This window comes from Ascaphus truei, chromosome 3, assembly GCF_040206685.1.
Source record: "Ascaphus truei isolate aAscTru1 chromosome 3, aAscTru1.hap1, whole genome shotgun sequence".
NCBI lineage: Eukaryota > Metazoa > Chordata > Amphibia > Anura > Ascaphidae > Ascaphus > Ascaphus truei.
In genome coordinates this window covers 343,812,466-343,826,781 of record NC_134485.1, presented here as the reverse complement: position 1 = coordinate 343,826,781, position 14,316 = coordinate 343,812,466, and the positions used below count along the sequence as shown (strand labels likewise).

Sequence of the window (14,316 nt, the reverse complement as noted above, 5' to 3'; positions counted from 1 at the left end):
GCAGTCAGTGAAAAAGGTTTAAGGCGGGAGAGGGCTTTAGATAAAAAGGGGGTAGAAAGAAGACATCCTTGAGCAGAACGCAAGAGTCGGGGTGGTGCATAGCGAGAAATTAGGGCTGAGATGTAAGGAGGGGCAGAAGAGTGTAAAGCTTTAAAAGTGAGGAGAAGAATGGAGTATGAGATGCGGGATTTGATTGGAAGCCAGGAGAGGGATTTCAGGAGGGGAGATGCTGAGACAGATCTAGGAAAGAGTAGAGTGATTCTGGTAGCAGCATTTAGGATAGATTGTAGGGGAGACAGGTGAGAGGCAGGAAGGCCGGACAGCAGGAGGTTACAGTAATCAAGATGGGAGAGAATGAGGGCCTGAGTCAGAGTTTTAGCAGTCGAGCAACAGAGGAAAGGGCGTATCTTTGTTATATTGCGGAGGAAAAAGCGACAAGTTTTAGAAATGTTTTGAATGTGAGGGGCGAATGTGAGAGAGGAGTCGAGTGTGACCCCTAGGCAGCGTGCTTGGGCTACTGGGTGGATGATCGTAGTTCCAACAGTAATGTGGAAGGAGGTAGTAGGGCCAGGTTTGGGAGGAAGTATGAGGAGCTCTGTTTGAGCCATGTTGAGTTTAAGGCGACGGAGGGCCATCCAGGATGATATAGCAGAGAGACATTCAGAAACTTTGGTCTGTATAGCAGGTGTAAGGTCAGGTGTTGAAAAGTATATTTGTGTGTCGTCAGCATAGAGGTGATATTTAAACCCAAAAGATGTTATTAGGTCACCTAGAGAGAGTGTGTACAGAGAAAAGAGAAGAGGTCCCAGGACAGAGCCCTGGGGTACCCCCACAGAGAGATCAATAGAGGAGGAGGAGGTGTTAGCAGAAGAGACACTGAAAGTACGATGGGAGAGGTAGGATGAGATCCAGGATAGAGCTTTGTTCTGAATACCAAGAGTATGGAGAATGTGAAGGAGAAGAGAGTGGTCCACGGGGTCAAATGCTGCAGAGAGGTCGAGTAATATGAGCAGAGTGTAATGACCTCTGTCTTTGGCAGCATGGAGGTCGTCAGTTATTTTAGTGAGGGCTGTTTCCGTGGAGTGAGCAGTGCGGAAACCAGAGTGTAGAGGGTCTAGGAGAGAATAGGTGTTGAGAAAATGGAGCAAACGAGAGAATACAAGACGTTCAAGGAGTTTAGAGGCAAAAGGCAGGAGGGAGACAGGTCGATAGTTAGAAAGACAGGTAGGGTCAAGCTTGCTGTTTTTGAGTAATGGTATGACTGTTGCATGTTTGAAGGAGGATGGAAAGGTTCCAGAGCAGAGGGAGGAGTTAAAAATGTGTGTGAGCGTAGGGATTATAGTAGGAGCAAGAGGTTTTAGGAGATGGGAGGGAATGGGGTCAAGAGGGCAAGTGGTAGAGGGAGAAGTGGAGATCAACAGTGACACATCCTCCTCTGAGACAGTGGAAAAAGAGTCAAGGAAGGCAGGAGGAGAGTTAGGAAGAGGTGTAGGATGGGAAGAAGAAACAGAGGGGATGTTATGAAGAAAAATGTGGTCATCAAAGTAGATTAAATATATATATATAGACATGTATTTAGTAATTGAAGTGATTAAAATGAATTTGTTCAAAAGTGCATTTATTGCAGAGCTTTGGTCTGGATGGTGGGCTGTAACTCAGTCACAAGAGAGATTCAACGCCCTTCTGAGGTCCTGCATGGGATGCGTGCGTACCTCTGCTCTCTGCAGTCCGTGAGCAACTTGGTTAACCTTGATGTGACACGTACCATACGAAGTGCCTTATTGCAGCAGACACAGCCAACTGACTCTAATGGGGAGCAGACTATCACTGCTTTGTACACCAATTGGTAAGGGGCTTTAAAGATCTCTCCAATATTACACATGTATATGGCTACAAAACATTGTTTGTGTAGCTTAGGCCCTCAAAGCAGTACTATAGACATTATGACACAGATAATGATGACCCATACGTTTGTGGACACTTGCTACATTAACTCTCACAATGTTTGGAGAGAGTTGCAGATCAATATTTCAACAATCATGGAATTGGTGATAATATCTACTGTGCATTGGACAAGTTGGACACAACGAAGGTTGCAGAGTATTGCTCATTAAAAACTTGCCATGCCTTAGGTCTCGTCCATAGTGAATGCGTGCGCACGTGTGACCATTCGTGCGGCGTCACGCTCGCCTGTGTGACAAGGAGGCGTGTCGGGGGCGCGGTCGTGATGTCACGGAGCAGGTTCGCCCTCATTGGGCGAACTGCTCACGTGACCTGGCCGTTGCACGGCAAATTCAAGCAAGGTTGTCGTGCAAAGTAACGGTCGCGCTTGAGCACGCGCTCACTCTCCGAAGAAGTGCTGAAAGAAGCGTGAAATGTGTTAGAGTCTACTTACCTTACCTGTGCCATGTTGTCACTTTTTTCATTAAATTGATTTTATTTAGCTTTAGTATTGTAGCCCTCCCATTTTTTCGCTGCCGTGCTCCATTTTTTCTTTCACCGATCCCATGCAAATTCAAGCAAGGTTGTCGCGCGAAGCACCGGTCGCCCCTTCGCATTTGAGCACACGCTCGCGCACTATACACATACACATCGGCGTCCTAGTGTTTGTTTTTGCTTGCGCCGTCTCCTGCACTATGGACACAGCCGTAAGCTTTGATTTGATTATACTAGATGCCGCTGGGCGGCAGCATGATCTGGTGACGTCATCATCACGCTGCCGCCGAGTGGCATCTTGAACAGGCAGAGGAGACAGGAGAGGAGAGAAGCAGAGGAAACAGGGAGGCGTGGCCATGAGCGGTTCGCGCTCATTGGCTGAACCGCTCACATGACGCGGCCATCGCCTCCCGAGAACAAATTCCTCTGACTCCTCTCCAGTCTGCCGCCCTGCAGTTCCAGGCGGCGCGCACGTTGCTCGAGGTATCGTTACCTCAATTGGATCAATGTATTTTGTTTTTGCGCCAGGCGCCGCCGCCGGCATTTTTTTTAGCATAATCACGGCTTAGAGCTTTTCTCCAATAACAAGTTATTTTCTCTCATTACAACACAGATACTGATACTTTAGCAAGTTGGGAAGGGAGGAATATTGCTTTAATAATAGTAATTACAATATAACCTTTGTTAGCAGCTTTGAAATCAAAACATTTGCATATACTGGTTACAGTTTTAGAACATTTCTCGATTAACACCTCGATCACAAAGGAATGAATATTATAATTGAACGTTGTGCTTTGTGTTCATATCTAGGTACCTGGAATATCTCCTTCGCCAAGCCAGCACTGGGTTAATTGTATTCTCTCCAGCAATGAAAAGCTTTACGAATCTTCCCCGAGACATGGGTGTGGAGCATGGCCTCAATGCTGAGGAATACTCTGATGTGTCAGGTATGGTGAGGATATTACGTTATGGCTTACGAGCAACAAATTGTGGCATTGCGTTCTTGATCCTGGTTTTGATATGAGATGCAGCACGACTCTTAGGCTGTTCCCTGGGGCTGGAAACTTTAGATATACACATATAAGTCTCCAGTTCAATCTATTAGACATCCTGTTTCATTGTTTATTTGTGTAACACTGTTTCCCCCACCCTCTGGGAGATCCACTCTATTGCTATCGTGTGGTGCTGAGGCACACCTGTTAGGTTCAGGAGTTCTGAGCTAATCTGTGATGATAAGGCGATCAGGAGAGGCTTTTAATGTCATCTGTAGTTCTTTCCTTTTGGTGTTCAGCGCCTCCAGCTTCAAGGGGCTCTGGTAGTACCAGAGACAGTCCTCTCTGAAGCACATCTTCCATACACCACATGCACTGACTCAATCCAGGCTGGTGTATAATTAACAAAGGGGCTTTATTTAGCAGTCACTGCATCAGATCTTTTCAGCGGTGCAAGGGTTCAGAGGGTTCCCACCTCTGGATGGTGCTTGACCCAGATAGTATGGGGTCATCTTCTTAGGTCAGATGTTCCCTCAGCCACAAGGCTGAGGGTGAGCACGCTCATCCCGCTATGGGAGAGACTCACAGCTCTCTGCTTCCTCTCTCCTCCAGAGCAGGAACAGGACTGATAGCTTTGGCTCTGCCTCTCATTAGGAAAAACAGGAGGGGCGGGCTCATGGTCTATACCTATCTCTGATAAGCTTACACAGACAATGAGACACCACTTTACTCCTGTCCATCAGAGAGGAGCACAAGGGGGGTCAAAAGCCCACAGATTTAACCTGTTAAAGTCTGCAGCTAGCAGGGACTTGCATAACATGGGGAAAGACAGGTAGACAGAGACATACCCTGCTACATTTGCAACAGAACAAAACATGTTGGACACTAATTCTTGCAATATAGTTTCCAACTCCTGTTCAGTTATGGGCTATCTGTTACTCCTGAAGCCAAACTACACCTTGTATTTTGATTATTGATGGGCCAATTGAACTGGCTGACCTGGACGGACAGACCTGTCTCTTCTTCCTCGGCTATCCTTTCTCTCTCTTTATGGCCTCAGCTGCATATCCTTAAGCTCCCAGCCTGAATACAGAGATACAGTAGAGGTGACAGACTTTCCTGTACGTGTAAGCTCCAGATTTATGGGGGAGACATATATCATAGATCTGCCTACCCCATGTGTTTTTTTCTAACATTTTACCTTACACATAGATCAGGCGTGCTCAACTCCAGTCCTCATGCCCTCCCCTACCCCATAAACAGGTCAGGTTTTCAGGATATCCCAGCTTCAGCACAGGTGGCTCAATCAGAGGCTCACTCAAATACTGAACCTCTGATTGAGCCTCCTGTGCTGCAGCAGGGACTGATTGACCCTCCTGTGCTGAAGCAGGGATATTCTGAAAACCTGACCTGTTGGGGAGGCTTGAGGACTGAAGTTGAGCACCCCTGACATAGACAACTGCAGGACTTCTGTGTTAAGGGTAAGGTTCCCTAGTTTGTTGAAGTCTGCATAAACTCATTTGCTACAGTGGCGGCCGACCTGAGTCTAAGTCGGCTAGATCCGCGACTCTCAGATTATACCGGTTAGGTGCGGTTTTCTGTTTGTTTCGCCCAGAGTGAACTGCGTTATTTTAGCGCTCGTGATTTTAGCATTTTATTCTCGCCGTCTGCAATACAGCAATGCCGTGTAAAAACTCAGGGGGGCGTTTGCGAGCTGCTGTCTTGGAAGTCTAATACCTTCGCGGGTTCAACCTACGTCAGTACACAGTCTGTGTGTGCGCGCGCGTGCAGTAATTGTAAATTTGCATATTTAAAGTATACATGCATTTGCAGTGCTGTGCTGTGCTGCTGTACAGTATGTCTCATTTGAAAATTGTTGAAACGAATAGGCGTGTACAGTACAGTAACAGTGTCACATTTCAGCATATACAGCGCTCTCCCCTCGCTCAGGATAATTAACTGCACTGCAGGGTATTTCAACTTCTTATCTTCTCTACAATGCAGTACATCTCTCCCACACCATTCCTTTGAACGTGTGTCTGGTTTCAATCACATTCCTGCTTGACAGCAGGTGATTACTATGCATGTGCCTGTTACTTCTCCCACCACTGCTTGCTTGCTTGAGTGACCAAAAAAAAATGTAAAATTTTTTTTTATTGTAATTTTTTTTCTCCACAAGCCTGCAAAAACCATCTTACTGTATTACGATATTCAATCTGTGCTGTAGCTTTTGACAGCGACCCTGTGCGTTTGACTGTACATGGTTGATTTGTGTGCTTTTTACGTACTGTATTTGGGGGTGTATTATTATTATGATGAACTGTCTTTTGAAATTAAAGTATGTCTTTATCTTTGAACTTCATGCAGCTGTACCCTGTAGCCCCCTCCCCCACGAACACACACAAGGCTAGCTCAAGGATTGGAAATTCCCCGAAGTCGTTAATTTTCTGAATCTTGACATTGTGTTGTTAATCCGTCCATAGCCGAGCTACAAAGCCTCACTGCGCCTGCGTGTTATTCTCTTTGAGATGGGAACTTTGAGGCTTTGTTTACGGCAACGCTTTGGAAAATCCCTTCTCGAATTTGATTTGCACAGAGCATCACCTCTCTATGCGCCTGTGTGTAATCCTCTTTCGGATGGGAGCTAGTTGATTCCTGCTCATGCGCCTGTAACTTCACCCATCACTGCTTGCTTGAGTGCCCCCCAAATTTTTTTTTAATTATGATTTTTTAACTGTTATTTTATCCACAAGCCTGCAAAAACAATCTTGATATTACGATATTCAATCTGTGCGTTTGCCTGCACATGGTTGATTTGTGTGCTTTTTATGTACTGTATTTGGGGGTGTAGGGATCAAATTACAGTATTATGATGAACTGCCTTTTGAAATTACTGTACTGTACTCTACTCTATGTAATTTCTTTGAACTGCTGCACAACTAATCCTTCATCCCTCCCCCACGCACACACAAACTCTTATCGACAGACACCTCCACAGAGTCATTAATTTTCTGAAGTTAGTCATTGTGTTTTTAATCCATCCCTAGCTGAGCATCAATCGCCTCACTGCGCCTGCGTATACTCTAATCCTATTTGAGATGGGAGCTTGCTGCTTACTGCGCATGAGTCACCCAACCCCCCTCCACAGAGTCGTTAATTTTCTGAATCTTGACATTGTGTTCTTAATCCGTCCATAGCCGAGCTACAAAGCCTCACTGCGCCTGCGTGTAATCCTTTTTGAGATGGGAGCTAGCTAATTACTGAACATGACTCACCCCCCCCCCCCAACCCTTTGAGGCTTTGTTTACGGTAACGCTTTGGAAAATCCCTTCTCGAATTTGAAATGTAAATCTAATTTGCACAGCATTGTGAGAATTGAGAGTTAAAAAAACCATTAACTGATTCATGTTGTTTTGCCATTCATTCTTATTCATTGGTGTACTGTGGGTGTGGGGGGGGGGGGGGGGTGGGTGTTGTCAATGATTATGATTAGCAGGAATGTAAATAAATATTTACTTAATTTTATCAGGAACCAAAAAATACAAATAATACATAATGCAGTTTTTATTAAGTTCTTCTGGCAGATTGAAATAGGATAAACATTTAGAAAACATTTTAAAACATGGATAAACATGAATAATGCATATTTATAAGAATATTATTTAATAATATATACTGTAATGTATAATATATATATATATATATATATATATATATATATATATATATATATATATATATATATATATATATATTAATATTATTTTTTCCGGCTTTATCTTGTTCCTCATTCTGTGTACAGTACAGTAGTTCATTGAGAGAGGAGAGGTTTTGTGTACATCATTACTGCTGTTTATATGCTGTACATTTGACTGTACAAAAAGATTACATTAAATCAAAACACTGGAACATCTTGTCATTGGATAATAAACTTAAGCCACACATTGAAAAGTTACCCAAATTTGTGTTCAAAAAAGCTAAGACCATCTCTAATTATATATCACCAAGTATGTATACAAAACCACATACAAAAACCAAATGTTTTGTCCCTCCTATGGGTTTTTACAAATGTGGCTTTTGCAAAGTCTGTTCCTATGCAAAACCAATTAAAACAATTCAGTCAAAGATAAAAAAAAACAAAACCAAATTGAGGAGTTTTATTACGTGCAACACCAACCATGTAGTATATCTCTTGACATGTGGCTGTGGTATGGGCTATATAGGGCGAACGATACGACCATTAAAACTTCGAATAATGGAGCACATTAGAAGTATTAAGAACAAAGACCAGAGGTTCCCTGTGGCACGACATTTTATGGAATGTCCCAAAGGAAATTTGGACCACCTTACATTCAGTGGTCTAGAACACATTCCACTCTCAGTCCGACGTGGAGATCGTCAGAGCACTCTAAATAGAAAAGAGATGTTCTGGATCTTCACGTTAGATACCATGACACCTAGAGGTATCAACGTGGATTGGGAGATAAAACATTTTTTGTAGAACCATCTATCTCTTGCCACAGGGAACCCTGTAAAACATGTGTTCCTGTTCGTGCAGTTCGCCCATATGGCCCATTAATATACTCCTTTGAGTAAGTGATCATAATTAATATGACAATGACAAAATAAATATTTTTGTCTATTTGTAATGTTTAGTACCTAGCATTTATTTAAAATATCGATATATCTTTTATTTGGTCCTTTTATATCATGTTCAACGAGGAATGCCAAACATCATATATATATATATCTTTTGCTCACTAAATCCAGTCCATATGTTTATAATATGTTTATAATATGTTGTTATAAATATGACAATATTTAATTCATTTCTATGCCCTTTCCCCCTCCTTCCCTCCCTCTTTTTCCTCCCCCCCCCTCCTCCCTTTCCTCCCCTACCTTCCCTCCCCTTTCTTTTCCCACCCTTCCCTTCCCTTCCCCATTTATATCATTAATCATGAGATCTGCAAAATTCACACATGTGTGTTCGGTTAACCATATTGATGAATGCAATCATTATTAACAGCATGTCTAATTATGCAATGTTTTGCTGGTCTTGTTATTTTATTCTATACAATTGCATTTATATATATGAAAACTCTAAAGTGCAACTGAGTATGTTCTGATCAAGCTAATTGTTCTAACTACGAATTGTAATAATAGCAACATAAATGTACTAAAAATATGCTTTACACCATTATCAATTAGATATTGGAAATTCCCATTACCCCTGCCATTACTTGTTTTTAATTTTAATTATTATTATTTTTTTCATCTATTTTTTTCATCTGTTGCTTTCTATTATGATATACACATTATGAAATTTATTTTTGTATATATTTAGATTTCATTAAGGTTTATATTTGATTAATAATATGAATCGTATTGTTTATGATGTTTAAAAGTAGATTGCTCAAATGTTCGTTTTCATTTGTTTTTAACTTTTTAGTCCCTACTGCGCATGACACTGAATCCCATGGGTGCCGAGTGAATGTCATCCAGCTGGGACTCAGTATCCCATCATGCAGCTTGCTGTGCGTTTGGTGTCGGCTCACTGGCTGACAGGCACCATAGGTGGCGCACTTGCGCTATATGTGAGCGCCGTCAAGCCATGAGCCTGGCAGTCTATCATACAGCACGCAGCATACCCACAGCCCATTCGCTGTATGACGTCACTTCCGGTTCACATCCGGTATATCAGTAGCCTGCAGACGGGTAGTGTTACTCTTTGAAAAAGCCCATGCTTGGGTGAAACGCGTTAGAGGTGCAGGGGCATCCTTTTCCCCCCCTCTTTTTAACTATGCTTCAATCAAGGAACACTTTACAGCACAGTCCAGCACTTGCTACGTTTTTCCTGCCTCGTTGTGCCCGCTGATACACCTCTTCCAAACCGGAACAGGTACACTCTCTGTACAAAAAGATTAGACTGGACACAACACCCCACCTCCCCCAGGCCACCCTTTTTTCCTGAAACGACAAGAAAACAAAAAATTAGAGCAGTTATGTACGTACTGTATTATGGCATTGTGTGATGTGTAGTACTACTGTAGATGGCTGGTGCTGCTTTCTCTGGAAAGAAAAAAATTGAGCAGTTAGTAGGCAGTTACTGTACTACTGTCAAACTAGGCTATACTGGAACTACTGTATACTCTGACTACTGTTAAATACTATGTAACAGATGTCTGGTGCTGCTCTCTCTGTAAAGAAAAAACTGTAACTACTGTATACTCTGACTATTATGAACGAAAAAATCTGTGTCATACTTACCTGTATCATACTGTACTTACAATACTACAGTACAGTACTACTTTCCTGATGCTTGCCCATTACGCGCGATCACAATGGGCAACACAGTCGCAATATGGTCTATATATTTATTGCAGCGTTCCACGGTGAGTACATCGTTCCAAAAACTCATTATGCCTTTCAATAACTCGTCCTTTTTGGAGGGTTTCACCACTTTCCGGATATGGTCCTTCAGCTGATGCCAGAGCATTTCAATCGGATTGAAGTCTGGCGATCTGTCATTGGAAAAAAATGACAATTAATTTAAGAGATACAGTACACAGTAAAAACAGTGGGAAAAAAATGAGACACGGTTACCGCACTTACTCCGCTGGCGTCTTCACCCAGTTGATACCGCGCTCAAGGATATGCGCTGTTGACGCGGTATGCTTCGGATCGTTGTCCTGGTAGAAATGGTGACCATCCGGGAACTCGCGTGTGATGTATTGCACTATCTCAGGGACAATGTTGTCTTGGAAGAAAGCTTTATTCATGATTCCTATAGCAAGAAAAGAAAAGTGCTCAAAAAACTGCACAATAGTACAGTACAGTGCATACAGTGAGGCTACACTAGGAAAGTACAGTGTATAAGGCTACATTATATTTTATATATTTTACCTTCAAAGATGACAATGCATCCTGGTCCACGCCTATAGATGGCACCCCACACATGCAGCTTTACGGGGTGTTTTGGCCGCGGCTTCAAAGATATGCGGCCTTTTTTGTGGAATGCAAAGCTTGCAAATCTCTCCAGCGACACAGTAGACTTGTCAGTGAAGATGCAATCCTGGAAAGTTTCTCCACTGTCGATCCATGCCTGGGCCTGGACCACTCTTTTTATTTTGTTTACGTCCCGTATCATGTGGTACGCTCTGTAATGACAAGGAATAAATAATTTTAGCGGTACAGTACAGTTTCCTAAACAACACTTTTACCTCCTGTACTGTCCAGTACTAACCTCACACGTCCATATTTCCATCCAATGCTGGGTCTCATCTTCTTTATGCTGGTCTCGGATACAGAGAGATTGTGATTTTCCTGCAGAGTGTATTTGACCCTTAATGCACTCTTCTCATCATTCTCCTCACTTATTTTGTCGACCAGAAGAGTTGTCTCCCTGCAGTGTACAGAAAAACAACAATCCGGTAAGTTACAGTGCAGTAGGCCACAAGCACAGCACATCATTTGCAGTAAAAATAGTATGCAATGAGATAGATCTACACAATATATTGTTCTATTAATATGCAGCATTTTGTCCACCAGAAGAGTTGTCTCCCTACAATGTAAAGAAAAACAATCCGGTAAGTAAAAATATTAGAGACAGTAGATCAACAGGATACAATATATTGTTCTATTAATATGCAGCAATATCGCAGATTATAGTGTGGGTGCAAAGGACATACAATGTTACCAGGGCGTGATGCTTTACCTGTTGGCTCACAGGAGGGCTGAGCTTCCGCCACATGGAACCTGGGGCAATATATTAAAACTAGTAGTACTCTTGTACTTGGTGCAGCGCCTCCACCTGCGATGGTTCCTAGCAAAGCAGGAATTAGTCCTCGCAGGACACATATAAATAACCATATACACGATATGTGAGATAACCAAATACCTTTACTTGTGAGCAGCATACAACACATATATTATCACACTGAATAACGGGTGTCCCTCCCTAGAGGAGACACTAACCACTGCATCTCTCACAACGCTAACGCTAACTTGTGCCACGGCGGACTCCAACACTTTATGCGCCGCGGTGGACACTAACACTTTATGCGCCATTGCGGACGCTAACACTTTATGCGCCATGGCAGACGCTAACACTTTATCAACCCTTCACCGGATGATTCCACCCCGTGTCCAGTACCCCACACAATGTCCAGCACTCTAGGCAAAAGAATATGTGTGACTGCGCAGTCACTATTATACTAAGGGCCCGTTGGTGCACTTGTATACGTATAGTACCTGCTGAGCACTCCGGTGCTCGGATCAGCAACAACTTCGCAAAGGGTCAGACGCGCTCCTCCACGATATCCAGGATCCTCCTTGGAGATAGTCCAGCTTTCTTAAACGACCGAGACTTGAGCCCAAGTCTCTCAGTAGGGACCGCAAGGTTCGCTGTACCCTAACTAACAAATAGATAATGGGGCAGGTTTCCTAACCTAGGGCCTGTCCCTACAACACACAGCTACTGTGACTCAGGGCTATCTGGGGCCTAGGGGAATGCTGGCCTAGTGCAGGGAGTCACTGACTCCTGCACCCTACCTCCTTCCCCTAGCTGCTCCGGTCACCAACTGTCTGTCTGCCAAAAACCCCGCGAATTGTATCCACTTGCCTGCCTGGAGATCCTAAGCCCTATTGGCTCCCTGGCATCACGTGGGGTGGTCCGAGGCTCCTGGGACTCGTAGTCCCTGCCTGAAGCCTTCCCTGGTAGGCTAGGGCTTCGCGGGCTTTCTTTGCTCCCTTTTGCGCATGCGCGATCTCCCTGGAGTTGTCCCAACGCTCCTAGCCCCTGCGCGAATGCGCAACGCACCTAACAATGGTGGCGCCCTGCTCCGCGAGCCGCCGGGACCGCAGCAACGCGACCGCGGCCTTAACAATGGCCCGATCACGTCCCCGGCAACCGGCCCGCTCGCGTCCCCGGCAACCGGCCCAATCGCGTCCCCGGCAACCGGCCGCAACTCTAGGTAACGCGCGGCTCGCGCACCTGCCCCCTCACTCCCTCGTCCTCGGCGGCCCTGCGCAGAGAAAGGAGGGGGGTCAGTATGACAAGAGGGACCTGGCTACATATAAATATAAAAAATATATATACAGTACTGTTGTAATATAAATATACAAAATATACAAAATATATATACTGTTGTAATAATCATGGCATTGCTGCGAGTAGAAAGAAATACAAACACAAGAATGTATATTCGATATTTAGTCGATGTGTATTCAATGTGCAGTCAATCCACAAAATGGATGGTGTGTTTATACGGTAATGACTCACATTAGAGTACGCCCACTTTCAACACCTGTACCTCGCCGCCTTGCATAAAAGGTTACACACTTTGCATAGCCCACCACTCGATGACCTTTATCTGAACTTGCCCTTGTCCAGATACTGCATTATGCCATCTGCTTCCATGGATCAACCCCGATTCTACAGACGCAGGAACCCACTCGCCTCTGCCGTGCCTGTCATGCAGAAAAAGCGAAAGGCAGTTGCCGTTTCCATGCCAAGGCAAAAGCGACAGGCTAAGGCCAATAAAGAAAACCTTCTGCTAACCCCAAAGGCTAAGGGTTTTCATAGACGTCAGCCTTATTATGTCAAGAAGAAATACGGTGATGTACTCTCGACGCAAAACGAATGGGAGCCAACCCATCGAACCCGCAGACCACTTCCTCTCATACGCTTCGACGACCCTGCCGCCGCTGTCCTTGAAATCTTCAGCCCGTCTTCTCCACCCCTCTTCCTCGACGCTGCCGCCGCCCTCCTGGAAACCCACAGGCCATCTTCTCCAGTTCTATCCGACGACGCTGCCGCTGGTGCCTCTGAAATCCATGGGTCACTTTCTCCTTTGCTCTTAGACGACTCTGCTTCTCGCCCGGAAATCCAAAGTTCACTTTCTCCATCCCTCTTCGACGACGCTGGCCGCTTCTCCTCTACCGGATATCCACAGGTCACCTCCTCCACCCTTCTTCGACGTTGCTGTCGCTTCTCTCCATGGAACCCCCATCTCATCCTCCGTTGCACCCATCCACCCAGATGTCCACACGCCATGCACAAGAAGCAGCTTGTTAGACCGGATAGCATGGGATAACTGTGGATATCCCCGGGAACTCTATTGTGCTGGCATAGATAGATGTGCTTCTGGAGACCATGCTAAATGTGGAGCAACGGATGCTACATATGGATCAACGGATGCTAGATATGGATCAACGGATGCAACATATGGATCAACGGATGGATCGATGGATGGAGAAGATAGAGGCTGACATAGCGGGTATACATCATTTGCTCGGTGTTCATGCCCCTGTTTCCCCAACGCCGGAGCAGGAGGGTGGCATGGATGTGCTGAATGGGAGCATCGACCCCCTTCCATCACCAAGCATACCCCCCTCCACCAGAAGATGTAGTGTACATGTATGCCGTTGAGGGCATTGACAACCCCGTCAAGACCACGCCAGGAGACAACACGGTGACCAAGACTGGAGGAAAGCTTCCTCCCAGACAACCAACCCGTCACCTCAAGCATACCCCCCTCCCAGAAGACCTACATTCGCTCGCATCGATACGGTGCCTGACATCACCCTGCGTGATCTGCCACCGGCACTCAGGGAGACGTATAGGGTGATGAGTGCTGGTGCACCCCACAAGTATGCCTTGTTACTTTTTAAGCACCATGTGCCCTACTCGTTGTACTGCGACTGGGCCTTCAGAGTGAACTACGAAGGAAATCGCGTAAAAAAGGCGCTTCCTGCCAATTTAAGAAAGACCATTCTGGGGGAATTGCGGCGCTTTTATACAATTACAGATCCTGTAATGAAAGGCATTCGAGACTGCATTAATGGCGTTTTGCGCCATGTAAGGAATCGGCCATGGACGGACAATCTG

The 14,316-nt window shown here is 44.8% G+C and overlaps 1 protein-coding gene across 2 annotated transcripts in view; it reads left to right on the top strand.

The window, feature by feature from the left end:
• NCKAP1L (NCK associated protein 1 like) overlaps positions 1-14,316 on the top strand; it is a 152,898-nt gene that overhangs the window by 57,048 nt on the left and 81,534 nt on the right. For both annotated transcript variants that reach the window (XM_075591726.1, XM_075591724.1), the window contains 2 exons: positions 1,628-1,846; positions 3,247-3,383. In XM_075591726.1, the coding sequence (XP_075447841.1) occupies positions 1,628-1,846; positions 3,247-3,383 (356 nt within the window). The remainder of the gene's footprint in view (positions 1-1,627; positions 1,847-3,246; positions 3,384-14,316) is intronic.